The sequence below is a fragment of the Oenanthe melanoleuca genome, chromosome 1A (genome assembly GCF_029582105.1).
Source record: "Oenanthe melanoleuca isolate GR-GAL-2019-014 chromosome 1A, OMel1.0, whole genome shotgun sequence".
Classification (NCBI taxonomy): domain Eukaryota; kingdom Metazoa; phylum Chordata; class Aves; order Passeriformes; family Muscicapidae; genus Oenanthe; species Oenanthe melanoleuca.
The window spans coordinates 49,334,356-49,361,890 of NC_079334.1; the positions used below are offsets into that span (position 1 = coordinate 49,334,356).

General features: G+C 42.5%; 1 protein-coding gene across 1 annotated transcript; it reads left to right on the forward strand.

Moving 5' to 3' along the window:
- The first annotated feature begins 9,264 nt into the window (after positions 1–9,264).
- On the forward strand, positions 9,265–15,584 carry LMOD2 (leiomodin 2). Its single transcript, XM_056511433.1, has 3 exons — positions 9,265–9,767; positions 13,480–14,802; positions 15,148–15,584. The coding sequence occupies exons 1-3, from the start codon at positions 9,495–9,497 to the stop codon at positions 15,172–15,174; spliced, it is 1,623 nt and encodes a 540-aa protein (XP_056367408.1). The 5' UTR covers positions 9,265–9,494; the 3' UTR covers positions 15,175–15,584.
- Positions 15,585–27,535: the final 11,951 nt, after the last annotated feature.

Below are 27,535 nucleotides of genomic sequence, written 5' to 3' on the forward strand. Positions count from 1 at the left end.
ATATTTAATAAAAATTGATTACAGTTACTCCCTTTGTTTTTCTACCATCCCTTATATCTTGAGAAAAGACAAAAAAAAATACAAGCCTTGTCAACTGAGAAGATATTTCGATTGGCAGATGTCAGGATTACATAGGGTATAATCCATTTAGCTGAACCCACAATTATCAAATGATTGTGTTGGAAGGGACCTTAAAGATCATTTAGTTCCAATCCCCCTACCATAGGCAGGGACACTTTCCATTAAAGCAGGTTTCTCAAAGCTGTCTCCAACTTGGCCCTGAACACTTCCAGGGATGGGGCAGCCACAGCAACTCTGGGCATCCTGTTATTTGAGAGATATGCTGGTTATCACACACACAACACAAACCAAAGCTCAGCTCCAGTATGCTTCTGTTCTGCCCCCTAAATTGGCTCTCCATGTTCTTCAGAATTTCTCCTTATTTGCTGAATGTCATAAAACCTAACTTGTGAGTCAGAGACGTAAATTGCACTTCCAAAGGCAGCTGTATCAGTCCTTTGTGTGTCTGTCCTTGTCATGACAGATTCACTGAAGCAAATGGAAAAGGTGAAAATTTCTGGTATGGGACATGAAGAAGTCTGGGCCAGAGCCCTGACAGAAGGATGCCCCAGTGGCTGGTGACTGCAGGCATGGCCTGAGCACAGAGTGAAGCCAACACAGCTGACTGCAAGACCAGGCTCCACTGGCTGATTCCTCCTGGACATAACAGGACAGATACATGAATGCTTCCTAACCTATAAATTGATATTTCTTTGTGGGAATTCTTAATCAGAAATATGGGCATAATCATAATAAATCTTAAATTGTGGTAATTTTAATGAATACAGTGACCACAATGCAAGAATCTGGGTAATTGCATATCTGATAGAGTGTACTGCAACCAGCAAAGGAAACATGATCAAATATGGCTTTGCACAGGAGATTTTAAACCCTTTCTGTGGCTAGAGCCAAATTCCATTAGTAATTTTAGTTCATAGGCAAAGGTTTATATTTAGGACTTCATACAAGCATCAGGCAGTAGTTACATTGCCTGCAGCATCAAAGCATTCAGTTGTAGCACTGAGCATTGCCCCAAGTGTTTAAAATACCATGAGCTAGTCCTTTCAATATCATTAGGTAAGCTGAAAAGACATGGTATTGGTTGTGTTTATTTTTTATTCAGTACAGCCAGGCCCTTTTTTTGTTTGGTTGCATGTTATAGGAGGTGGACTGATTCTGGATGAGAGCTTTTCTGTCCTTCATCATTGAAGTTGTTTATTTATTGAAGACTTCTGCCTACTCTTGCTTCCCTCCCATCCCACCCCCTACCCCTCTCAACACTAAAGCAAGTTACATCATTATGAGAAAGTGTCTTTCATATTTTAAAGGCATCTGTGAACTGAATGGAGGGAGAAGCAAAACTTTATTTTAAATGAAATATGAGGTGAGTCATGGAAAGGGAGCTGTTTTCCCCAGGTCAGGTTTATGGCACAGCTAGGAATTGAACACAACTCTTTTGACTCCCATATTTTGCACCCATATTTTGTATTTTGATGCTACGTCTGTGGACTTGACTATGTGGTGGTAGAAGCAGGAAATGTAATTGGACCAGAGCTGGTGGTTGTGTGAAAAGACACAAAGGCATCATCCCCAGCTGGAAGAATAAACTGGTAGGAAAAAAACCTTTTTCTTTTCCCTGCTTGGACTGTGATTGAACCCTTGCAACACTAGGGTTTAATTTTCTTGACTATTTGGGTGTGTCTCACAGGCTGTTCACCGCAATCCAATTCCATGGCATGCCTGCCCCCGGGCCATGTTGTCTACAAGTAACTAAATGCCCTGGCACTGATTCAGGCATGCTGAGGGATAGGGTCTCCTATCGATTTGGGGACAATGTTTGAAATCAGAGGTGTAATTTGGTTTCTGTTTCTCACAAGATCTGACACAAGCAGCTGCACCAGGCTGTGAGCTCTCCAAGGAGCCGGACATTCAGCAGTGGTTACATCAGCCTTGAGCCTTTTCCGCACCCTGGGATGGACTGTGGAGCTGTGAGTGTTCTCAGAGCTCAGGGAAGGAGGGAGCACACCGTAGCCATGGGTCCAGCTATTTCCCTAGAAGCCCTAATGTTGTGTGTGGGTCATCCATCAAACTCCATGCACTGACTGCCATCTAATTTTTGGGGCTGGCATGGCAGAGCTTGTTCTGGGTATCAAGGCAGGGGTGAGGCTGAGGTGGGAGGTGAGCAGCAATTTTACTGCAGCAGTCTGTGTTCTGGCATGGGCTCCAAAGTGCCTGAGCTGCCCTTTCTCAGACTATTGCTTCCACTACAGGAGTCACACATGGAAAAACACAGTCATGAAGTCACAGGCTCTTTTGTGTCTGCCTTAGGGTAAGGTAAAGGGATTTTTTTTGTGACCCTTTCTTGGGGCGGAAGAAAAAACCCTACTGAAATGGCTTGGCTATGGCTTGCATGGATGTAAATTTGTGAAAACTTATCTCTGAAGAACAGGTCTTATCTCTTTTGATCATCTCTTCCAGAGTCTGGAATATAAGTCTCATGAGGAGTAGCTTAGAGAGCTGGGGTTCTCCTGAAAAGCTGCAAAAATATATTAGTGGATGGTTAGTAGTCATAAGAAAATAACAGTGTAGCTCTGGTGACATGTAAAATGTGTTTACATTTAATTTTCAAAATTCAAATTTTCAGTAGAGATCTCATCTAATTGGACAAACCCATTGCCAATTGTCCACATGTGCTGTGACATGTTCTGGGACCATTCCCAGAACTCCTGTTATTATTAATATGGACTGACAAAATATAAAAACAAAAAAAACCCTCAACGTAGTTAAAGACAATAGAGAATTTACCTGTTTAGTACTGCTGCTTTTACTTAATTCCCTATGAAGTATATAACTTGTTTATATTGCTGGCATCTCTTTTTTGAAAAAATCTTCATAAACATACATTGTTAAAAAAAGTGACAAAGGAAACACTAAATATAGTAAGTGCCTGTTTTGCTGTCAGTGTATAAAGAAATAGAGTAATTTTTTAGACTGAATGACCAGCTGTAGGTTTGGCTAAGTTACATGGGAGAATTGTCTGGGACTCAAGTATTAACAAAGGATGAAATCCATGCAGTTTCATAATCTCTTATAATTTAATAACTACCTGATATGGACATGCATATTATAGTGTATTTGCAAATACCACCACAAATAATATAGTTCTTACATTCATAGATTTTACCCATTTTTTATGCTTCTTTTTTTAAAGAGTAGTTGGCTAACTGCATCCCACTGAAATTACCCTTCCAAACCCCACATTTTTTGTGCATACAGCGGTTCCTCTGTTACTTTCTTTGCAATACAGTGGCCTCTACTTCCTTTCCAAACCTGTTGGGCAATATTGCAATGTAATTCCAAACAGCTGCTGTAGTCGCCCTATGTCTGTACATCAGTAGCAAGTGAAACAACTTCTATATATAGTTTGTAAATCTGTTGGCAATGTTTGTAAAGTGGACTGAGATTCTTCCTGAGGAATAAAAGCAGCTATGTGAAAGCAAGAGCATTAAGACTATCCTTATGTACAAAGCAGTTTATCTTTTTGGTGTGGCAGAAATGAGGAAATGATCAGCAGAGATGTGAAGAAGCATTTGCTTTGGGCAAAACTCTGGGAGGAATAGTTTCTGCTGTCAAAAATAAGCAGGTTCATCTCACACTGTTATTACAGAACATGACATTGTATTGACATGACTATTTAAAAGTATTGGCTGTGTTGGAAGGAAGGAAAAGTGAGAATGGGAGTGACATGTATTCAATAATATTTATTTTCCCCCATTGTCTTCCTTATTTTAGTGTGATTCAGGTATGCAAAAGGAGCAATAAACCCCAAGTTTGCTGCACCTTTGGCACCCAGCAGCATCCTCTCTGTATAATAAAATAGACCTCTAGGATCCATGCATAAAGATGCCTGTGCAATGTGAGCAGTGAGTTTACTTTTTTTTAATTAAAGTTTGAGAAATTTGTTAGTTCAGAAATGTTTTTATTTGCACTCTAATGTATTTTTCCCCTCTTGACTCCCCTTCCAGGATGCATCTATACTGTCTTCTCATCAGCAGCACTATCAGAGCCCATTCACTTCTTCACTCCCTCTTGGTCTTCTGTCTTGATAAGTAAGGCAATGCAAACACCCCAAACACTGAAATACATTAGATTAGTGGTTGCCTGTGGCTTGTTGGTTATATGGTGTATAGTTATGTCCTCAGCAACTCTTGAGAAAGCTGTTTTCAAAACTGATCTGAGCAGTATGGCAGCCCACATGCACACATTTTTGAGTGAAAGCTGATTACTGTTTGCAATGATTCAAGTTTCAAAACTACAGCCTGGACCTGGAATCTGCTCTCCTGGTAGTCTAGGGTGTGTTGCAGGGAATCTGTAGGAAAAATCTGTCTTTGAGCTGGAATGCTGAATCTGATTCCCAAGCAAACACTGGTTTTGAGTCAGGATCATGTTTGCACTTACCCCACTTTGTGTTCCCCCAACATGGATGACAGAAAACTTCTTTTTCTCCTGTGTGACTCCCTGTTTACAGCATCACCCAGAGTGATGGAGTGAACAACAGAATCATCTGGCATTGAGAAAAGCAGCTGAAAAATTTTTCTTCAAATGCCTTCAGTGCATGCTTCATCCCATTTGCTCTGCTGATACCGCTGTTAAATGTAGGTGATGACACATCCTTTTCAGGCACAGTACCGTGCACACGATTTTCACAAGTTATGTGAGTCTCCCGAGGGAGAGAGCTGCAGCTTGTCCCATCAGTCTGCCTCGTGCTCCTGTGTACTTGCCAGGCTGCTTGACCCTGTGTCTCTCCAGGATGGTTTGAATTCTGTATTCAACCTGGGCTTGTGCACGCAGCATACAAGAACTGAGATATATTTATAAATATATATATGTGTTTTTTGCAGTAGTGGTAGAGGGAGAGCAGGCAGTGAAGAACATGAGGGCAGGACAGAGGAGATGTGCAAGAAGTAGGAAGGAGAGGTCAGCAAACAGGCTTGCAGGGAAAGGAGGAGTGGGGGTCCTGCAGGACTGGGGATGGAGAAGGCAGCACAGCAGCAGTAAGGCATGAAGAGAGAGCTCAGGCTGGTGCCTCAGGGTTTGCTTGAGTGGATGGCACGAGTGAAGGAGTTGGCTGAGGAATGAGTGGTGGTGGGAGGCAGGAGCAAGCAGCGCTGCAGACGGGCTGCTGGAGCCATGGGGAAAGCCCAGCGTGCTGTGGTGCATTGTTTTCAACGTGCTCTATGGCAATTGGAGCTGTTCCTGCAGCGTGGGACTGAGCTCGGTGTGAGCCAATGCATCTGTCTGACAGGCTGTCCTCGGGAGCTGGGACTGAAATAGCCACTGTCCTGCGCCTGAGGACAAGGTTGTGCAGCCCTTCCTTTGCCTGCCTGCAGTTTTCCCTGCTCTCATCTGAGTGGAAATATGCATTTAACTGTGGGCTTTGTCCTGCTGAGGGGTGGGCACCACCTACCCTGTGTTGCTGGTGGCCTTTAAGCAATTAAGCCAATGTTCTTGAAGTGTAGAAACATGAGAAGCAGTTGCCTAGGCTGCTAATTGAAGTAGTTAATTGCTTGGCAAGGCAAAAATGACACTTAGAAGGGTTTCCTCTTGTAAAACCAAGAACATAAATAATTTTTCCACCAGGTTAGGAAAATTGAAAGTCTTGTCTGAAATCTATCTGCTGAAAGCCAGGAACCCGGGTGCCAAGATCAACAATGACAGGGTGAATCCTCCTCTTATAAAGTGGATGCTTCCAGTTCTCGTTTTCTCTCAGCTCAGGTTCTGAAGTGAACAAACCTTTTAATATTTCTGTTGAATGAGAGATGAGATTTCATGGCCTGTTGGTGGAATGGTTAATTCCCTGCATACAGGATTTCAGCAGGGCATTAGGGAGGTGAGTTTGGGTTTTCTGTTAGGAGTTAGCAAAGCACTTCATCAAATCATCACAAAGATCTTGTAGGTCATCAAGTTCAAATGTTAACTAACACTGCTAAGACTACGACTAAACCATGTTCCTGAGTGCCACATCTACACATCTTGTCAATACATGCAGGGATGGTGACTCAACCACTTCCCTGGACAACCTGTTCCAATACTTGATAATCTCTTCCATGAAGAAATTTTTCCCATGTCCAATTGGAGGATTCATCCTAAACAGCAGTCAATGTAGCCACTATAAATCTGCCCTCCTGTACTACATGGTTCGTGCTCTACTCACTGCCTCCTGTGATGGAAGAAACCTCACTGTGCCACTTCACTAGCACAGTGGACTCTTCCTAAACTGTTTATAATGGTGTGATTGTGAACACAGCTGGGGAGATAGAACAGTTTGCTGAGACTGCTGGGTTTTTTGTTTGTTTGGGTTTTTTTTTTCAGAAATCAGAACATGTGTACTGCCTGAGAAAGGAGACTGTGGAACAGGAACAAAACAGGAAAACACAATCACTCCTGTCTTTTCTGAGTTCCTCTTGGAAGTTGGAACCTGTGATCTGAAATGTTATAAGGGTGGGAAGCTTCAGCCATGGCTGATGCCCACAGGAACCGAACTCTGGTCAGCTGAAGTCCTCCTATAATGCCAAATACTGCCAGAAAGGGAATCCAAAATTCCAAATTAGAGGGTACTTTCAGTCTTAAGGTTTCTGTACCTCTCTTCTTGTTCCTTAAAAAAGTAGCAGCATTGTCATGTTCTCTGAAAAGGCCACTGGACAATTAAAATAATCAATAGCTTTACTGTGCTGGAGAACAGGGGCAAAATAAAATGCTGAAAGGCTATTAAATGTGTGTGATCTTTCCCATGCAATGAAGAAGAGTAAAGGTTCTGAGTACACATGTATCTATGATCAAAGTATATGATTACAGAACTATGGAGTTAAGGACTGCGTTTCAACTCGTCAGCAGGCAACAACATTATTCCCACATTTTCTGACCTGTGAATAACTGTCTTTACAGTTTTAGCATTTTTTTTTAATCTGTGTGCAGTTTGCCATCTACTACAGCCTTATTATTTTTATTAAAATTGTCCTAGAAAGTGTTTGTGGCTCTTCACCTTTTGCCATTCTCATGTAAAGAATAGGTCCTAAAATACCATGAGTGTCATATAGGATCAAGAAGGGATACAAGCCTCTCATAACCTCACCTGACTGCCAATTTTCCTTCTGCTTCAGGGGAGAAATGTACAAGAAAGTACCGTGTCTATCTTTAGTAACATCTTTAAATTATCTTATCTTATGGTTAGAATGGACATTGTTGGCATTTTATGTAGAAAAACATCACCACTGGCCCAGTGTTGTATCATGTCTCAGCAAGGAGTAGCACTGAAGGTAATATTCATGTTGTTTAATCTTCCTTTGGAGTATTATTTTTGAAGTGAATAATACATGCTGCTGTTTGTAGTTACTTTGAGTTTGGAAAATTTGGTTTATGTGTAGAAAACTTTGAATAGACAATTCAGGTATCTGTATGTTTGTACTTTGTATAATGGACTCTCAACTCAGGAAAATTGAAAGACGTAAAAATTTTGTTGTACCTGATAAAAAAGGAAAAGCAGAAAGCTGAGATTTTTCTGGGAATCAGTATATTTGAATAGATTTAATTTTTAACAGCGTATTTTTGCTTTTAATATTGTACATATCAGTGTTGCACGTATCAAAATTGTACTAATAAAATAATGAAGGCATAAGGGTGAAGGTAACACTCATAGCTCCATAAGCCAAACATCTGCCTCCTTTTTATTTTATCCAAAGATTCTGTCAATGTAAATGACTTGCAAATATTTATTTTATATTCAGGTGTACAATATTCTTATGTCTGCTTTATTAATGTATTTTGTAGGTTAGGAAAGGCTAAGGTTATAAGCTTTAATTTCTTGATCAAGATAACTACATGAAGTTCATATAGACAAATGAAGAAAAAATATAATTTCTTTATCAAATCTTTATAAAAATCATGCTCAATCTCCTCTCTCCACTGTCAGTAAAGCTGTATGCATAATAATGAAACTAAATGAGCAATTTGGCTAAACAACATACCTCAGTTCAGGTGTCCAATCCATGCTGAGAAAAAGAGATAATGTTGGACAAGGACAATACCTAAAATTATGATCACTTACATTTCTATTAAATATTGGCTTGACTATCTAAAACACACTGTATGTTCTCATATAAGGAGGTTGATGTATGTTGTTATAGATGTGTTCCTACTTCCATGTACCAAAACTTCTCTCTTTCTCTCCCTCCCTCTCTCTCACAACGCAGGTTGGCAGGTATTGCTAGCCTGCATTTTTCAGAAAATATTGCTAGTTCACCATCATTCACTGGTAAAGAGAAAAAAAAGAAGAAAACAAAAAAACAACTGCATCAGAAAAACAAACAATAAACAGTACAAAGTTTAATCTTTCTTTTAGTAATTCTTCTTACTGAAAGATGCCTGTAAGTAAAAATAATATCAGAATAATGTATCATCTATTAGCAGAAATTGTAATGTAGCTATACATTTAGAATAAAGAATTGAAGGGCAGTCTCCAGCTGCACATCAGTCAGTGACAGCAAGCAACAGCCATTAAAAGAACAGCCACTAGAGGCCTTCAGTGGCTTGGCCTGTCAGAAGTGATGAAGGCACAGCCCCCCTGCCCCCCCAGGGCTTGTTACCCTTACATCTCTGGGTGACTGTCGTTTCCCCCAGCATAGCACAATTCTTCATGTGAAAAAAAATCTCACAGATGCTCCAAATGGACATGTCCAGCTGATTCTCACTCTGATAGTCCTAGAAAAAAATAAGGGAATTAATAAAAAAATTCAGTTGTGTGATTTTTACAGGCAACATGTGACACTGAGGGAGCAGTGCTCCCCACAGCTGCTGGCACACAGACCTCCTCCCCCTGGCTGCCTTTCCACCGATCCCAACCGCCTGCAAACACCTTGGTGGGATAACAGCGTTCCACTGGAAAACCGTGAAAGTGAGAGGAACTCCACTGAACAGCGGCGAGGGTGTTTTATTTCCAGCCCCTGTGACAGCTCTGGATTAAATGGATTTTCATTGTTCTTTCCCTGTGCAGTTTGGGCACGATGGCAGTGTCAGTGCTCCCGGGGTTTTATTTGGGGCCGCCCCCCCGTCTGCGAGGCTGGTATTCTCCCACTAGCTGCCTGCTCTAAATATGGCCATGGCCAGTGTGTCAATAATCCCCCTCTTTAAGGGACTTGCAAACATTAGTGTTGGGACATTCTTGCTGTTCAGATGTCTAGCTGACGTCTGATGCTTAAAATGGAGCATGCTTTCATCCCTTGATGCATTGTCGTAAGCCCCCGATGATTACTCTTAAAAGGGTGCCTGTGCCTATGCAGGGAAACAGTTGCTGGCCACACCGAGACACAGCTTGCTTGCTTCAGCCTTCTTGAATGCCTGGTCACTTCAGCTGTGTGCCAGCCTGACCAAGCAGGACCATGTCTACCTTTGGGTATAGAAGAGAGCTCAGTAAATATGAAGACATCGATGAAGATGAGCTCCTGGCTTCTCTCACTGAAGAGGAGCTGAAGGAGCTGGAGCGGGAGCTGGAGGACATAGAGCCCGACCGAAACCTCCCAGTGGGACAACGGCAGAAGAGCCTGACAGAGAAAACACCAACAGGGACTTTCAGCAGGGAAGCACTGATGGCCTACTGGGAGAGGGAGACCAAGAAACTCCTGGAAGAAGAGAGGCTGGGTGCCTGTGAGAAGGTAAGATGCTGGGGCATTTGCTGTTTCCTAGAGATATTTGGTTTTATGCTTCATTGGCATGATCTCACTGACTGATTTAATTTCTTGTCAGTCTCTTGTAGCATTTTTTAGAACATTGTTAGCCATATCTCTGTGCCTGCTACAGCGCTGAGTATTGGCTCTGAGAGGTTTTGCTCTCTCTGGAGGTACCTTAAGTGCTGAGTTCAGAATGGAAGAAAGTGCCTTAAAAGCTATCATTAGTGATTAGAACAGGAAAATATTTAAAGGGCATGTTAGAAATTATTAAGAAGAAATTATTATAGAGATGTGGGCTTTTGGATAGCATTTGATTTTTTGAGAAAGCTGCACAAAATGCCTTTTCCTTTCCTTAAAAAACAGCCAGTATTGACTGCTGAGAAGCACGTAAGAAAGATAATTTTGAATACATGTTATGTCAGAAGTTGAGTAAGCAAATGCCCAGCTTTGTGCTTGCTGGAAGAAAGCAGTTTGTGTTGCAGTCAGCAGGTTGTGTTGCTTTGTTTCCTGCTGAGGATCCTTGGCATGGTTCAGGAGTCTTCTGGCAACTGTTGTCAGAGGGCAGCTGTACATTATTTAAAAAGTAGCCTGGGACAGAGTCATTAATCAAATAATTTAACTACATTTCCCCCCCAAAAAAACAACCTGTAGTGTTTGTTAGGCAACTCATGCCCCAAAATAAAAATGTTAGTTAGCCATTTCCTGAACTGCAGATGACCAGTACAGCTGGGCAGGAGTGAAGGGCTCAGTCTTGGCAAGCAGTGACCACTCTCAGTCTCAGCTGATGTCCATGTTGGCACTCCTGTCCTTGCTAAAAGTATATGTGAGACTGAGCCCAGCCAAAATCAACTTCTATTTTCATGATGGCTCCGTGTAATTTCAAGGCAAAGTGGGGACTTGGGAATTTTTAAGCACTGCTTCATACCAAGCTCTTATTCTGTTTATAGGGACATGTTTTCCCATGTGTAAGCAGAAAGTAATACAACAAAGGCAAAGACAGCAAAACTGAACTCACATCCTCTAATAGCCTTGAGTCAGGAACTTATTTCATTTGCTAGAAATAATTGCAGTTTATACATTAGATAAAATATCCTCCTAGAGGAAAGTCAGATGGATTAAATTATCCTGCAATATCCAGAATGTTTTTACATATAAGTAAGTATTTTCTCTTGTTTGTGAATGGTGGTATAAGGTCCTTGCAGGCAAGAGCACAGAGCAGTAGCTGTCATCAGACCATTAGTATCAGCTTGCAGACATCGATTTCACTCCCTGTTTGTCAGTCCTAGAGAGTAAATGGCAAGATTAATCTTTATTTCCAGCTTAGCCTGGAACTTGAAACCTGGGCAGTTCTAAAAAACTTGCTGGACAGGTCTAGTTCAGTATCTTATACAATGGCAGGATCTTTCTTTTTTTTTTCTTTTTCCATGTATATACAGCAGTAATGATGGGTACTGGCTAAACCTCTAAGTCCTGTCAAAAGACTCTTTACATTTTGATCTGAAAAAACACTTCCTAAATGCATCCTTAAATAAGAAAAGCTTGATATGCTGATATAGAGGTCACAAAGACTCTCTCCACTGAAGGCAATAAGAAAGCTCCTTGAAAACAATTTTCTTCTTGCTTTCAACTGTTTGGAAATTATGCACCTTTATCTAAGATGGTTATTCATGCTCCTTCTATAGTAAGTGGTGACAGATCAGCTGGTCCAAAAGGCAAACAACTTGCAGATAGCCTTTTAGGGTGAATAACTTGTCCTCCAGAGATATTTACCTCTGCATTGACTCTCAATCCTAACTTCTCATCAAATTACTCCCCCAAATTAAGGTGAAGTCCTACAGGCTGCCTGCAGCAGTCCTATACCACAGTGCTGCCATAGTAAGAATACATCTCTGTATTCAATTTCAAAATTACCATGCAGATTATTATAACACCAGACAATGTATGTGCCTTTGACCTCAGAAATGCCACTCAAATAAAATTAAGTGTGTTTTTATTAATCTGTCATCACTAAACATATAAATAGTGCATTTAAGGATACCTCCTCTGCTCATCTGTAGTATATATTCCTTGAGATATAAAACCAAAGCCATGAAGACAGGGTTTTGATACTTGGTGTTTTCCAGTCTTCAAGTCCTACACATATTTAGAAAATACATATATAAATCTTAATCCCATAATAAGCCTATAGGCAGCACAGTATCTCTCAGGATAAGGGCCTTGCTGCACATGTTGTACAGGAGAAGCAACAGGCTGAGTTGTACAACATCTCTGTGTGCAGGCCAGTGCAATCAGACCTGCAAGACCCAAAAGTACTGAAAGCTCAGGAACATCAGCCAGAAACAGCTCAATGTCCTCTTTCATTGAGAGTCACAGTTCTGCAAACATTACAATTAGCATCTCTCTTGCATATGCCCCAGCACAAAATTATACTGAAAATTGGGAAACAGTACCATGCATTTTAACAGTTTTCTATTTTCAGAGCTAGATAAGTAAGCAAACCTAAAACTGCACCAGTTGTCTAAAAATAGGCTGTCCTGTTAGTAACACTTTAGTTTTCCAGAAACAGAATCACTGTGTCTCTGTAGAGTGTACTCACTTTGGAAAATACACTCTAGTATTTTACAGAGATTAAAACACAAATATTACTAAATTGGTGCATACAGAACAATTATAATTCAACCAAAATTTTATAAACATTTACAATTGTAAAGAAAAATGCCTACCTATAGTTCTTCCATGACATGGAAGATCTTTTTGAGCAAGAGGTTTAAGGTTGGTTGTAGATTCTGGGTTCTGCCCCACAGATCCCCATCACACTCCTGGAGTCCTCCATGTGGAGAATGAGACTTTCCTGGGGTGAAGATCTTTTCCTGCTCCTCTGCAGAGAGATCTCTTTTGCCACCATAACTGCTAAAGGCAACAAGCAGAGCTTTGGGGTATGGTTCCAAAATTGCCTTCCTGGTACCCACCAAACACACTAAAATAACCTTGTGTTTCAGAAGGACAATGCATTTTCTCTGTAGACAATGAGTTATAAAAATTTACACTATGGCAGCTGACCTGTGACAGCTGGCAGTAAGCACTGGCTTAGCCCTTGATAAACACGAAGAAATTCAGGGATTATTGACATCTGGTTACATGTTACCTGTGGGAACCCATCTCACTCCTTTCTTCACAAATAGTTTATTTGTATGTGCAACCCATCCAGTACATCCAAAGTATTTCTGACATGACTTCTGTAATTCTGTATTATTTTGAATAATACACATGCAGACACCATTTGTGTTTTAAATCATTGTAACCTTTAACTTTTTAGACATACATATGCAAGGGAGTCTGAGATGTCTTATCCTTGTGAAATGAAGAAGCTTGTTGCTCGTGTTCATTCTGAATTTGTTGTCTTATGTTTCTGCTGTCAAGGATCCAAATTATATCCCCTTGTAGACATGCCAGCACATAGAAAACCTGAAGCATGTCTGTGTCATAATACCTTGTATCGAGTTTTCTCTTGGCAGAAATCACTGACATTGGTAAAGTACTTGTTAGGTGATACATTTTCTGTTCTCCTAACTGTATCTGTTCATTTTTAGCTTTCAATGTTAACTCATATAGTGTCAGTATAATTGTTCCTGTGCTAAAAGGCAGTAGTTACATTACTTCAATCATGTTTAACATCCACACCTACATTCCTGTTCAGGATTCTGAGCAAGAAGAAGACAATTCAGAAGAACTTCAAGAAGAATGCTTCACAGAAAGCAATAGTGAAGTGTCTGAGGAGGCATGTACTGAAGAGGATGATGAAGAAGATGAGGAGGAAGATGAAGATGAGAGTGATGAGGAGGAGGAGGAAGAGCAAAATGCTGCTGCTGGCAGGCATTCTGACCACATCAGACACAAAAAGTGTAATGGTGCAAAGGACAATGAAAACTTCCTCAATGGCCATGATGGAAAAGACAGTGATACTCGGAGCTCAAAAAGCAGTGCCATCCACCCTTGTGGAAACCCAACAGTTATTGAAGATGCTTTGGAAAAAGTTAGGAGCAACGACCCTGACACCACAGAGGTCAATCTGAACAACATTGAAAACATCACATCACAGATGCTTATACAATTTTCTCAAGCCCTGAGGGACAACACAGTGGTAAAGTCATTCAGCTTGGCTAACACCCATGCTGATGACAATGTGGCAATAGCCATTGCTGGTATGTTAAAGGTTAATCAGCATATAACTAGTCTGAATATTGAGTCAAATTTTATCACAGGCAAAGGTGTGCTGGCCATCATGAGAGCTTTGCAGCATAACAAGGTTCTAACAGAACTGCGGTTCCACAACCAAAGGCACATCATGGGCAGCCAGGTGGAAATGGACATAGTCAAACTGTTGAAAGAGAACACCACTCTGGTAAAGCTGGGGTACCACTTTGACCTTGCTGGCCCAAGAATGAGCATGACAAGTATCCTGACAAGAAATATGGATAAACAAAGGCAAAAGCGCATGCAGGAGCAGCGGCAGCAGGAGTCAGGTTGTGACGGAGCTATCAATCCAAAGACCAAAGTTTTGCAGAAGGGGACACCTCGGTCCTCACCTTATGTGTCACCTAAAAGCTCACCATGGTCTTCCCCAAAGCTCCCCAAGAAAGCTCTGCCAGTGAAATGCCAGCCTTCAGCACCTGCACCCCCCCCTCCCCTGCCCCCCTCGCCGCCTCCTCCCCCTCCTCCTCCCCCTCCTCCAGTTATTCCAGAGAAGAAGGCACCTACTAGGAATATAGCTGAAGTCATCAAACAGCAAGAGAGCTCAAGAAAAGCCTTACATAATGGACAGAAAAAGAAAAAGGGCAAAAAAAGCAAAAAACATGAGAACAGCATATTGAAAGAAATTAAAGATTCTTTAAAATCAGTCTCAGACAGGAAATCAGAGGAAGGTTCACGGCCCTCCACCAGGCCATCCACCCCCCAAAGGTCTCTCCATGACAACCTCATGGAAGCAATTCGGGCAAGCAGCATAAAGCAATTGAGGAGGGTAAGTGAGAGATCCTACTTCAGTAACATATTGGGGTCCAAATATAGCACAAGCTCAGTTAATTTTAGTACACACATTTAGTTAAAAATAAATTCTTAGAAATGTGAACATAATAAAGCACTTGGGAGGAGGCTTCCCTCTGATTAGGCTTTTCTCAGCACAGCCATTTCTGTCTGATTGTGATTTTGACAGAAGGTGGGGTCCTTTCCCAGGCTCAGTCTTGTTATGGGAGATGATGCGCAGCACAGAGCTCTTGGCAGTGTATGTCTGGCAGGAATTTCAGGTATTTGCCATCTAGGCTGTACAGCGAGTGTAATGAATGCCCTTCCCACCCCTGTTTCATAGGTGGAGGTACCAGAAGCCCTTCGGTGAAAGCCTGGATGAGAGAAGGAGCAGAGCAGTGATCGAGGGGAGCCTGCTCGTCCTTGCACTGGTGGTAACAGACTGTCTAGAAAGCTGCTTCCAAAGTATACTCTTAGATTCAAGCCATTTCTCTTTTATTTCAAAGAAATAAACCTGCCAAATACAAAATAATGCTTTAAGGATCCATTTGCATTGTAATCTGTAAATATGGAAATAATTTTCTTTTTTATTTAATGAGATTTATATTGAGAAATTGTTGCTTATTTAGATATTCTTGTCAATATCTGATTGCACATCACTGGACAAGTTCTTTACACTGAGATGTAATAGTTTACCAGCCTGTGGTTTCTTCTTTTTTTTTTTTTTCTTTTTTTTTTTCCATGAATTTAAAATAAATGTGGTTTGAAGCTTTCAAGCAGACACATAGTCTTGGATTTCTGTGAGTGAAAACCCATCAGATGGTTGCATCAAGTTCATGAGCATTCAGGAAGACTTCTGGAAAAGAACCTGAGATCTTTCTCAAATGCACCTGAGCCTTTGTGGAGGATAGTACCTGTGCCCATATGTTAGTGCAGTTTCATATTTGCATTGGAAAAAATGGTTTATAAGAATATATACCACTAAAACTAATACTGGGTTGTATCAGGTCACCAATGTTGCACACCAGGTCCTGACCCTTGGCCTAAAGAACTGGGAGATGAACAGAGATGTTGTTCACCTTGGCTTACAGACTGATAGTTAATGTCAATATTTTAAGGATGCAGCAGAGTTATTCATGTGAGATCCATTCAGTACAAGTGCTGCCTGTAATCAGAACTAACCCCAGTGCAGACATCCAGTCAGACAGACAAACTTGAAAAGCAGCCTACCATCCAGGTGGAAAAAGGCTTTCCTATGGTATCAGTTGAACAACAAGCAGAGTGTGAACTGTCAATATGATACAGTGGAAGCAGAGCCAAGATCACTTGGAGATGAGATGAACGACTGGAGGTATCACATCACAGGCAGTGGCACGAATACCCTTCTTCATGTAGCACTAGGCATCTCCCTCTGTCAAATTAGTTATGGTTCTGGGTGCTTCAGCTAGTGTGAAGGCAGTGATAACATGAGGAAAACTGAGTAGTGGCCAAAATGTTGAAAGGCAAGAAGAGAGATATGTTCAGAAGCACTTCTAGGTATTAATTAGTTTGCTCATTGCAATATAAATAACAGAATTAGTAGTTCTTTTGTATAAAGCCACATCAAAGAGACTTACTTAGGCTTAGCAAGTAGTGGTACTGAAAAAATAGGGGTAAACTTGTACCTACAACTATTAATGAGACAGATTTTCCCAGAAATAGGAACAAATTACTGGAGGGAAATTAAGCCTAATGGAGAGGAGGTCTTCTAATGAATTGCCATGGCAAGAAAACAGTGAAGACACCTTTTTCTTTTGTATTTATTGACCAAAACTTGCAAAAGCAATTTATATCTAACTGAAACACTTCCCAATAATTTTCTTCTTGCTCAGGATCACAAAAAAATCAAGAGTATTTCTAGGTCCAGTTTTACAGGAAATATGGTACATATGATTGGTCTTTAACTACCTTTATAATTGCTTAGGCTTCCGTAGCATAAAAATTGACCTGTGGTCAGTCTCCCATGACCAGATGGAAGCTGGGGCTTGGGATCTTCTGAGGATAGAAGCAATACTGGAATGCAGACCACATTCAGGAGTAGACCTGTGGCCCCAGACCTTGCATGCAGAAACTTGAGAAGGATGAGAAACATCCTGGATATTTAATCAAATGGCAAAAGAAGCTAAGCAGCTGCAAGGGAAAATAAAAGGCAATGAGGGAACTCAGGGAGCACGTTGGAGAGGATTTGGACAAGACAAGTAAATATTTTTAGAAAACAATACCATACTTTTTGAAGAAAAGAAGTAGAGTGACAAATGAGGAAACTATATGAGAGGAGAACAATTATATAAAAAAGGAGATGATAAAGAAGAAAGTGAATACTAAAAAGTGGCAGATGAGAGGAGAGAAAAATGTGGAAGAAGAAAAAGCCTAGACAAAAGGAAGAGGGTAGAATTGATTTTTCAGGTTGGCAAGAGCTGTTGGAATTACCCTCTTGCAGAAGGAGAGGATGATGGGCACAGCTCCTATGTCCAGAGCTCCTGCCTGTGGTGCTGTCAGGTGGCCAGCAGCCCTCCCAGGTGTGAGCCCTGCCCAGAGGGGTTGAGCAGTCCCAGAAGCAGCAGCCAGGTGCAGTTATTGGAGCTCCTGTGGCACACTCCCTCCCCAAGTGTCAAGTCCTGTGCCCTAGCCAAAGTCTAATCTGGGCAATTACCTTCTGCCTACATGCATTCACAGCAGTTTCCTTTGGAGGCATTTCAGGCATGGCTCCTATTTGCAGAGCCACAGGCACCCCAAACCCTCCCACACCTTGTTAAGGTTTTGATGCCCCTCTGAAAGGAAAGCCAGACCCTTCCCTCTGGGATGTCAGCTCTGCTGCCAGTGGTGCTGAGCTCCCTCACAGAAGTGTCCAAGAAGCACTCTCTTTTCCATTCAAACAGGCAAGCAAGCACTGTATGACAAGCACAGTAATATGGTTTAGCAGGAGCCAACAAGTGCCAGCTTTGGGAACAGATAGCCCTGGGCTGTTTCCCCTGGGGCCCAGGTCCTGCCTGTAAGCTCAGTTCACTTCTTTTTGGTGACAGGGAGACAAGTGATCTCTGCTGGAGGCCTGACTGCCTCTTGTTTGACATGCAGGAAAGGTGTCCTGGAGTCAGCTGCTGCACATCCTGTGCTGTGCTCCCATCACAGCTGACATGGGAGCCCCAGCATGCAGGTATGCTCCTTGTCTGGACTCATGAGGCTCCTGCCATTTGGATGGTGGCCACCCATTTTCTCTGAAAGACCAGTCAGAGAAACACACACATCAAAATCCATCATGTGTGTCCACGTGTAACATGGGACAGCTCAGCACTGTGAGGCCACACCTCGAATCCTGTACCTCCCACTGCAGGAAGGGCATGGAGGGGCTGGAGCGTGTCCAGAGAAGGACAACAGGGCTGGGGAGAGTCTAGAGAGTGAGTCAGATGAGCAGTGCCTGAGGGAGCTGGGTGTGTTCAGCCTGGAGAAAAGGAAAACCTTGTTGGTCTCTACCTGACAGAAGGCTGTAGCCAGGTGGGGGTCAGTCTCCTCTCCAGATAAAAAGTGATAGAACAAGAGGAAATGCTCTCAAATTTCACCAGCGTTAATAACTGGTTATTAACCAGTTTAGACTGGTTATTAAGAAAAATTTCTTCAGCAAAATGGTGATCAAGTAATAGAATAGGCTGCCCAGGGAAGTGGTGAAAGTGTCCCTGGAAGTGTTCAGAAAATGTGTAGGTGTGGTGCTTAGAGACATGGCTTAGAGGTGAATCTGGAAGTGCTGGGTTAAGGGTTAGACTCAATGATCCTAGAGGGTTTTCCAAGCATAATAATTCTGTGATTCTATAAAAGAGCTGACCTTTGAAAGAACCATAAATACCAGAGCCTGACTGCTCCCTGTAAATCCAGAATGTGGCCCATTAGCTCATGCCTCACCACCTAGGGAAGTGTCTGAAATTATAGAAAGGAGCTCATAAAAGAGTAAGAAATTTTATTTTCACATCTTCTGTAAGTTTTGCTGCCTCCTTCTGAGTCCCCTGTTGGTGTTCTGGACAGTGACCCACCTTGCTGGGGCTTGGCTGAGGGCAAAGGTGCTGGTCTGACTGCCCTGCAGAGGTGAATCCTTCACCAGACAGGGCAGGGGCTGTGGGGCTCCAGGTCTGTGCTGCACCAAGGGGGGAGCCAGGAGAGCTGGTGTGGGACAGCCCTGCATGGTGTGGGGAGAATGGATGTCCTGAGAGGCAGAGAGGAGTGGGAGGCTGTAGCCAAGGCCTCTTCCTTGCCCACAGGGTAGCACAGCACAGTTACAGCTCCTGCAGAACACAGCAGCAGCTGTGAGTATTGCAGACTTCCACCCTCGTTCATCTTTCTTAGAAATCCATCAGTTCAGTGGAAGTACTGATTAGGGCAGAGCAGCTCCACCCCCAGAACAGAGGGGACTTGTCTCAGGCTGTTCAGAGAGTGACACCACTGACCACCACGAGTTAGCCACGGAGGGAGCATTGCAATGCCTGGGTGTAAGGGGAGAGGTAGCTCCAAACACTATTTTCACAGGTGCAGGCCCAAGTGAAACAGCATCTGGAAGGGTGTGTACAATTTCAGTAACTAACAGCCAGGAAAAATTGTTTTGAATTGGAAGAGGGACAGAAGATGGCTGGGATAATTGGGGAACTGAAGAGGCTGTCCTGTGAGAGAGATGAGAACAGGTGGTGGGATCAATCTAGCCAAACAAAGGCTCAAAGGGATTTCAGCTCATGCCTATAAATACTGCAACGTGGAAAGAGCTACAGGACATAGTTAGCAGTAGAGAAAAAACAGAAACTGTGCACGGCTGCATTTGGATCAGAAATCAGAAGACATATCCAAACTCTTAGAACAAGAAGGTGCTTGGAATAGCAATTAAAAAAGAATGGGCAAATTCTTACTGTTAAAACAATGCAAGAAGCTCTTGAAAATAGTAATATGGTTTGGTGTTTCCAGAAGCAAAAGCCTGAAATTGGTAACACAGAAGCTCTGCCATTATGCAATTAATGCTCTTAGAAGTGATAACTCCACAGGATCTGCAACCTGGAATAGCACTGAAAGTTGTTAAAATCTCCTCAATCTCAATCTGTAGTAAGATACTCTATTTTCAAATCCATGTAAGATGTAACTTTAGACAAAACCTGTCACATGGAAATCAAAGTTTTCTGCCAGATTCTGGCTTAATACTATCCACACTTGATGCCAGCAGGAAACTAATAACTTATTAGAGGGAGTAGAATTTTTATTGATAAGCCCAGCACTCTCTGGTTCTGACAGATCTGTTTGTCCAATGCTGCACTTATGGCAGAATTAATTTTTAGATTAATTCATCAAAAGTTATAAAACAATTTTACTTTGACTTGCCAGTTCAATTACTTGATTTTGAATTTTAAGTTCTTAAATAGGATAATGATAATTGTGCCATACACCCAGGAAGAAAGCCTTGCTTGGAAAAAAAATGTGTGCCTGTATCACTGAGAAGATGCTATTTAGAATCACCTGGTGATTTGTGGTGGCCCCTTTTATATAAGTAGCATGAGATGCTTTTTCCCTTTCACACATGCCCACTTACAGTGTTTCAAGTTAGGAACTAAATGAAGTTTCTGTCCAGGACTGTGATTTTTGCTGCACTTTTAGTAGTTTTATTTTATCTGACAGTTCTCTTGCTCTGGGAAGTACAGAGGACTCATGTTTAAGAGCTGTTACTCAGAAAACACAATTATCAGGGGAAAACATCTTGAGGACTTGAGCTTCCCAGTCCTCAGCCTCACCCTGAGCTGCAAGACCTGGAGCCAGGAAGGAGGAGGATTAGGGACAAGGGGTGCTGCCACAGCTTGGGCAGGCAAAGTGAAGGTGTAAATCTGGACCCAGGGGTGATTGGTGTGGATGGGGTGGCTCCCAGCATGGGCTGACCATTCCACAATGACAGAATTTTTTCTTATCTCCATTTTTCTTTTGGACTGATCCATCCTTTTCACAGTTGCATACTGATAGTGCCCCAGCTACCCTGCAGCCCATGCATGACAGTGGCCCCGTTTTTCCACTGTCTACACAGAAGGAAAGCCCTCATCTGTTGTGCTCTCAGTGCCATTCTCTCCTTTGCCTCCCAGCACAAGGCTGCATCCCCCAATACCAGATGGACCTTCAGCCCTGCTGCCCTGGCAGGACAGCCCTGGCAAGGCAGGGAGCAGTGTGGGGCTGGGGCACTATCAGTATGCAACTGTGAAAAGGATGGATCAGTCCCAAAGAAAAATGGAGATAAGAAAAAGTTCTGTCATTGTGGAAGGCAAGGAAACAGTCTATCTGCCAAATGTGTTTATTTTTACCTGTAAACGTTTGGCTACTATCAGCTTCAAATTAATATGAATTTTATAAAGGCTTTTTAATGGCAAAAAAATGAGTTATTTTCTACAGAACTATAACACTGGGAAAGATGTGGGTTTTTTTTCATTAAAATACAGTCACAGTAAAAATTCTTACTGAGTGTCTGGTGAGAGCCCAGACATGTATCTCAAAGCCAAGACTGAGGCTGTTTGTGTACAAATTGTGTATATTTTTTCATTTGTTATGTCTCTACTTTGCCTTGGAGAGATCAGTACTGATCCATCTCACAGTGCTGCAAGGTTATCTTCACATAGACTGAAGTGTGCTCCAAGATCCTCAGGCATCAAGTGCTATTGGATTCATTATTACTTTTTTTTTTTTTTTTTTTTTTTGCTAACATGAATACTTTGACTGGTGGAATATAAGTGAATATTTCTAAATGGTGAGAGAAGCACAGCCCATGATCCAATGCAGGAAATTTTGTAACTGCAGATGAGGCAAGCCATGAGAACAGCTGACCTGGCTGTGAAAGAATGCCTGTGAAAAGGAACACACAACATTTCTGCCATTTCCTCACTTAGAAACAAGCATCTAAGGAACTGGTAGTCAGAAATGCTGATGCATTCTGAGGAGGATAAATCTGGGAGGATTCCCAGGAGTGGCCTAGAAGACATTTCACCAGACTGAGTATAGCCTCTAGACATGGGACTATTTTCTTGCATGGGACATACTTGAAGCTTCAATTCTCTAGGTAAGAAATTAATTCTTTCTGCACCCCATTATACCTTTCTGCTGAGAGCATTAGGTCAATCCACCCATGAAGCACTAAGTATTTCCTGGGCTTTTCTTTCCAGTTTTTTTTCCAAGAAGCATTTGGAAAGTTCCAAGAAACATATAGCTGTACTTTTTAATTATCACACTGGTGAATGTTCTTGAGGGCTGTCAATGAGCTACAGTTAAAGCAGTGAATTTTGCAGGCACCTGAAGGAAGTGTTTATGTGTACACAGTGGGGTCACCCCTGTTGCTCAGTCTCAGCTTACTGCTCTCTAAATCTGCGACCCATGCATGTGTTGCTGTGTTTCACAAACAAGCTGGAAGGCAACAGGGATCGGGTTTCATGTGCTCTTCATCACTTCTGCCAAATTCCAGCCCTTTGTTTTCCTCTTCACCAAGTGTGCCCGGACTGTGGCAGGTCAGTCTCAGCTGTGGAGGGTGGGCAGCTACAAACAAACTCTGCCCATATTGCAAGTGGTGACACAGGCACCAGTCCAGTCCAGAAGGTTTGGTTCTGCACAGGCAGCACCCAGACAGGGCAAAGGCTCCTGCCTTTCATCCCAGTTTAGCATGGGTTTGGGTGTGTTACAAGCCCTTGTGACAAGATTTATGTGTGTCATCCCATGCCAGGATTATCCTCTGTCTAGCCACTCATGAGCTAAACTTTTTAGTCTCTACTATAAAGTGACTAAAATCAGTTTGAGATCCAATCACTCCAAACATCCCAGTAGCTGGATTTTAGGTGCAACACCAGCTGGTGCAGCTCCAGGACAATTTCACAGCTCTGGCTGTGTGCTGCAGGAAAAAAAAAAAAAAAATCAACCAACAAAAAGGAAGACTGTTTGAGTTTGCTTCCCTAGACCTCTCACTGCAGTTTAAGAGCTGTGTTGCTGGTGCAAAGGAGATGCTGGGAACCTCTAGTGAGGAACAGAGGGAGGACAGTATTGGGTAGCATGGATTTAGCTCGGATTTAATTTTTCTGGATCTGTCCCCTAAGCTCTTTGTGACTACAGTCACAGATGTTGATAGTTGATAGCCCAGCACAGCTGAGCAGGCTGAATAACCCCACCATGCCTCTGGCTCCCACTCTCAAATTCCCACTGCAAAGAATCCCACAGGTCACATGGAGAGCTGAGTTCACAGCTGGGTGTCAGACAATCCTGAGCCCTAATCCTGCTCTGACAGTCCCTGTTACAAGACGTGGTGTTACCTCAAGGGCACTGAGCACGTTTTGTCACCTTCCTGTCTGCAGAGCATAAAAACTCCTCCAGACTGGCCTTTGCTCCAAGAACACAGCAAACATTAATTAAGCTGGCCCATAAAAATACATAGTAGATGGAGCTCCTAGTCTCCCTAAACAATGTCCATTGGAAAGTCTCATTCAGTACTTTGTCATGTTCTTAGGTGAAAAGTCATTGATATCAAGGACACTGGACAAGGAGGACCATTCACACTGGACAGCTATCATTTGACTGCCTCAGAGTGGCAATGAATGGCCTTATCTGTGAGTGACTGTATGCATGTCAATACTGCAACTTGCTGTGTCTCATTCTAGTGCTTAATTGAATGCAGGGTGAGCAGACCTGTTCGATGCAGAGGGCACCAGGTCCTCAGCAGCCACCCCCAGAGCCCTCAGCTCCTTGCCCACGCCAGCCAGCTGTGATCCCACCTGCAGACTGATTCTGGAGTCAGCTTTCCTCCCTGCAGTGCACTTCTCCTCAGCTTTATCCCACGCCAGAGGAGATGTGGTGCTGAGTAACTGGGAATGTAGAGTCCTTACCACCTTTGGGGATCTGCATCACCCAAGACTGCTCTCCCATCACTTGCTCTGCCTGTTGACTGCCTGATACTGTCTCATGGTTGTATTGACACTAGCAGTGCCACCTGGGATAAAGTGGCAATGGGGTGATAGATGCAGGGGTTCTTTCATCAGAGATGGGTCAATTCATCACTTCCAGGGTGGAATTTCTGGGTCTCCAATGCTGCTGTTGTGGTGAGACTCACATGCCTGAGATGGCTCAAAGCAAAGACCTGAGCTTCACTCTGTCATGTTTCAATGAATGTTTAAACTCCTCTTTTCCAAATCAGCTTCTTTCTGAAACAATGAATATTTAACCCCTCCTCCAAATGGAGCAGTGGTCTCCAAAGGTATTCAATTTGACTATAGCTTTGTTTATAGGATATTTTCTTATTTGAAATTCAAGGTTAATGCATCTCTTGGGCTCTCAGGGTCTCTCTCTTATTGGATTTTAAATTAAGAAGTCTGGAGAATTCATTACTTCAGGGGCAAATGGTAAAACTGCTCAGTTCTTCAAGAAGCCATGAGGTGGAAAACTGCAGGGCTGTTCAGTCCTCATGCTGGGTCTGGGGGAGCTGCAATGATCTGTGAGAAGAAGATTCAAATGTGTTCACCTTGTTCCAGTATTTGTCAGCAAAAGATGCTGCCTGCTGTCCTGAGGTTTCCAGGGCCATTCCTGGTATTTAAATGCAAGCAGTTGGCTTGAGTAGTTATTTCTGACACAGAATATCATACTTCAAAAGCAGAACATCTGGTTTAGTTGAAACCAGCTGGGATGACCTGAAGGGAAATCAGGAGTTGCATAATTACACTCAGCTTCTAAGTGAAATTAGGGATTTAGTCTGGAAATTCTGATGAAGCTCTTGCTCTCTGATCTCCTGCCTCTTGCACCAGATACATTATAATCCTTCAAAATGCAGACACTGAGCTAACCAGTGCTGGCAGAATTTCCTTCATGGTATCTGCACAGCTGCTTTTGAGTGGGGCCCCCACTGTGCTGCAGAGGGGAAGGGCTGCATTCAAATACATGTGGAAGGAAAGATGCTACATCCCAGCACAGTAAGGACATCGACCTTGAAGCAAGTCCAGAGGAGGCCATCAAGTTGATGAGAGGGATGAGCATCTTTCCTATGTGAAAAGGCCAAGAGAAATGGGATTATACAGCCTGGAAAAAAGGCAGCTTTGGGGTGACCTAATTGCAGCCTTCCAGTACCTGAAGAGAGCCTACAAGGAGGTTGGAGGGGACTTTTGTAGATCAGGTAGTGATAGGACAAGGGGAATGCCTTCAAACTGAAATCAGCAGGTTTAGATTAGATATTAGGAAGAGATTGTTTACTGTGAGGGCGGTGGAACAGGTTGCTCAGAGAATTTGTGGATGCCCCATTCCTAGAAATCTTTAAGGCCAGGTTGAATGGAGCTCTGAGAAACCTGGTCCAGTGCAAGGTGTCCCTGTCCATGGCAGGTGGTTGGAACTAAATGATCTTTAAGGTCTCTTCCAGCTCCTGCTCTATGACTCTGTGATTTTATTTGCCTTTCCCCAAGTGGTGTGTGAAGGATCACCTTGCTCTGGAGCAGAGGTGAGCACCATCCTGCCAGTGATCTGACTTCTCACTTGAAGGGCTTTCTCACCAGCTTGGTCTCCATGCTGCACAGCACCAAGAAAAGCTTGACTATGGTCAGTTTTTCTTTTTTTCTTTCCATATTTCTTGCCATTCCTCCAATTACCACTTTCAAAATTATGGAGGAATATCCTCCATCGCTTCCATTTTCTTCTGCTGACCCTTCCCTTCATTGCAGTGTTTTCCATAGGAGGCTTGATTTTTTCCATGTTTGCTTTGGGACATTTGTCTGTTTAATAACTCTCTTGAAGACATAATTAGTGTGATTCAAATGCTATCAGCTTGGGCTCAGGGTCTCTCATCAGTGTCAATCCTCTCCTCACATGTCTGTCTGCTGAAGTCCACATTGTTATGTCAAAAGACACCCCGCAACTTTCTTTTTCCCCCTTTAATCCTCATCTGGCATTGCTCAGGTAATGGGAGATGAAAGTACCTGAGGTAAGGAAAAGCCTAACCCATGAAGACAGTCTGAATCAAAGCTTCATCAAGCTGCTTTTTCCTTCCCACTGGCTCTGAATCAAAACAATAAGACACCTTTGCATCTTATGTCTCACTACTGATGAATATTCTCTCCTAATAGATATTACACAATCCCTCATTTGACATCCCTCACTGTGTTTCAGGTAAAGGGTTGTGTCCTTGTGGTTGTGATATCAAGCCCCTCAAGATCTGAGCCCCCCAAAACTTGAATAAACCAAAATATTTTTTTGTTGTTAATCAGTAGCTAGAGCTGGACAGTTATGACTAAGCAATTGCATTATGAACATTGTGTGCTTGGCTAATCTTTTAAGGGAAAGAGAAGAGAGTCCCAAGCTGAATGGACTGTTTGGACAGGAGCCACCCAGAGTGAAGTCAGCAGAACTGAGCAGTAACTGGGGGAAAGGTAATTCCAGCAGTGGGAGATCCTGACCACCAACCCATTGACCACCTACTCAAAATGAACCCAACTCAAATGGAAAGAAGAACTGTGCATGCAGACTAATTAGCATGAGAATGAGAGCTGTAGCTTGGAAATAGGAGTTTCAGTATTAATTAATGAAAAAAGTTAAGTAATCTGTAACCAATGAATGCTAATGCCTTTGTTAAAATGTATAAATAGCATAAAGTTTTGACGATTGAGGAGCTACCATACACTTCAGAGGAGAAACAGTGATGAAACACGGAGACAACCTCATAGCATGAGTCCCCAGCAGGAGCTATGGCACAGAAGAGCTGTGGCCATTATCAAAACTGATTCTACAGGGACTCACTCTCTGCAGACTAATAACCCTACTCCTGTGGTTGAAGTATCACACCAATTAAACACATGCTCTTCTCTGGGACTGAGACTATTGCTAAGGAAGTACAACTGTGCCTCTGCACCTGCTGCTGTTTCCAGGGCATCCCAACAGCAAGCACGTGCATGCACCATGAAACAACCAATATTTAAACTAAGTGAAGAAATTTGGTGTTAGTACCTCTGTGAGCTTCTGCTCAGCAAGACCTTAAGGAATTGTGTAGGGCAGAAACATTTTGCCAGTTTCACTCAAATTAGCAAAGCAAAGGACAAAGGTTTTGTTTCTTTTTCCTTTTTTATTGTGACAAAATATATGCTGCTAAACAAGCACCCATCCTCAGAGTAACAAAACAGAAGGCCAGATTTAAAGAGATGCACTTGCCCTTGTGTTTCTTAGAAGCCTTCTCTGTCTCCGTGTTGACAGTGCAGCTTTCACTGAAAATTATGCAGCAAGATTAATAAAATCTTAGCTGGAATCTAAAAACGTATGGCAAGCCCAAAATTTTTTTTAAGTAAGCATGGATCATGTTTTTCAGATGCAATAGCTGAGACATTTTTACCTTATGGTTGTAGTCGTTGTCAAGCACAAATGGTAAAAAACGAAATTTAATGGAGGAAAGTAAATCAATCTGCCTTCAGCCACATCCTGTCACAATTTCCCCTAATGTCCCATGATGATCCAGGAGCTGGGGAATATAGTGTGACTATCACCCAGCAGCAAAAATATTATCACACACTTCAAATCTACTGGCTGCCTTTCCTCTAACAAAGTCAGAGCTCTAATGCTCACGCCGATGAAAACAGGATGGCCCCTTCAAACTGAGATGACAGAGACAGATGAGGCAGAAAGACGAAACCAGCAGAAGCCAGCACACACAGAGCTGCAGTAAATCTAAGCCATAAACAGAATGCCTCCTG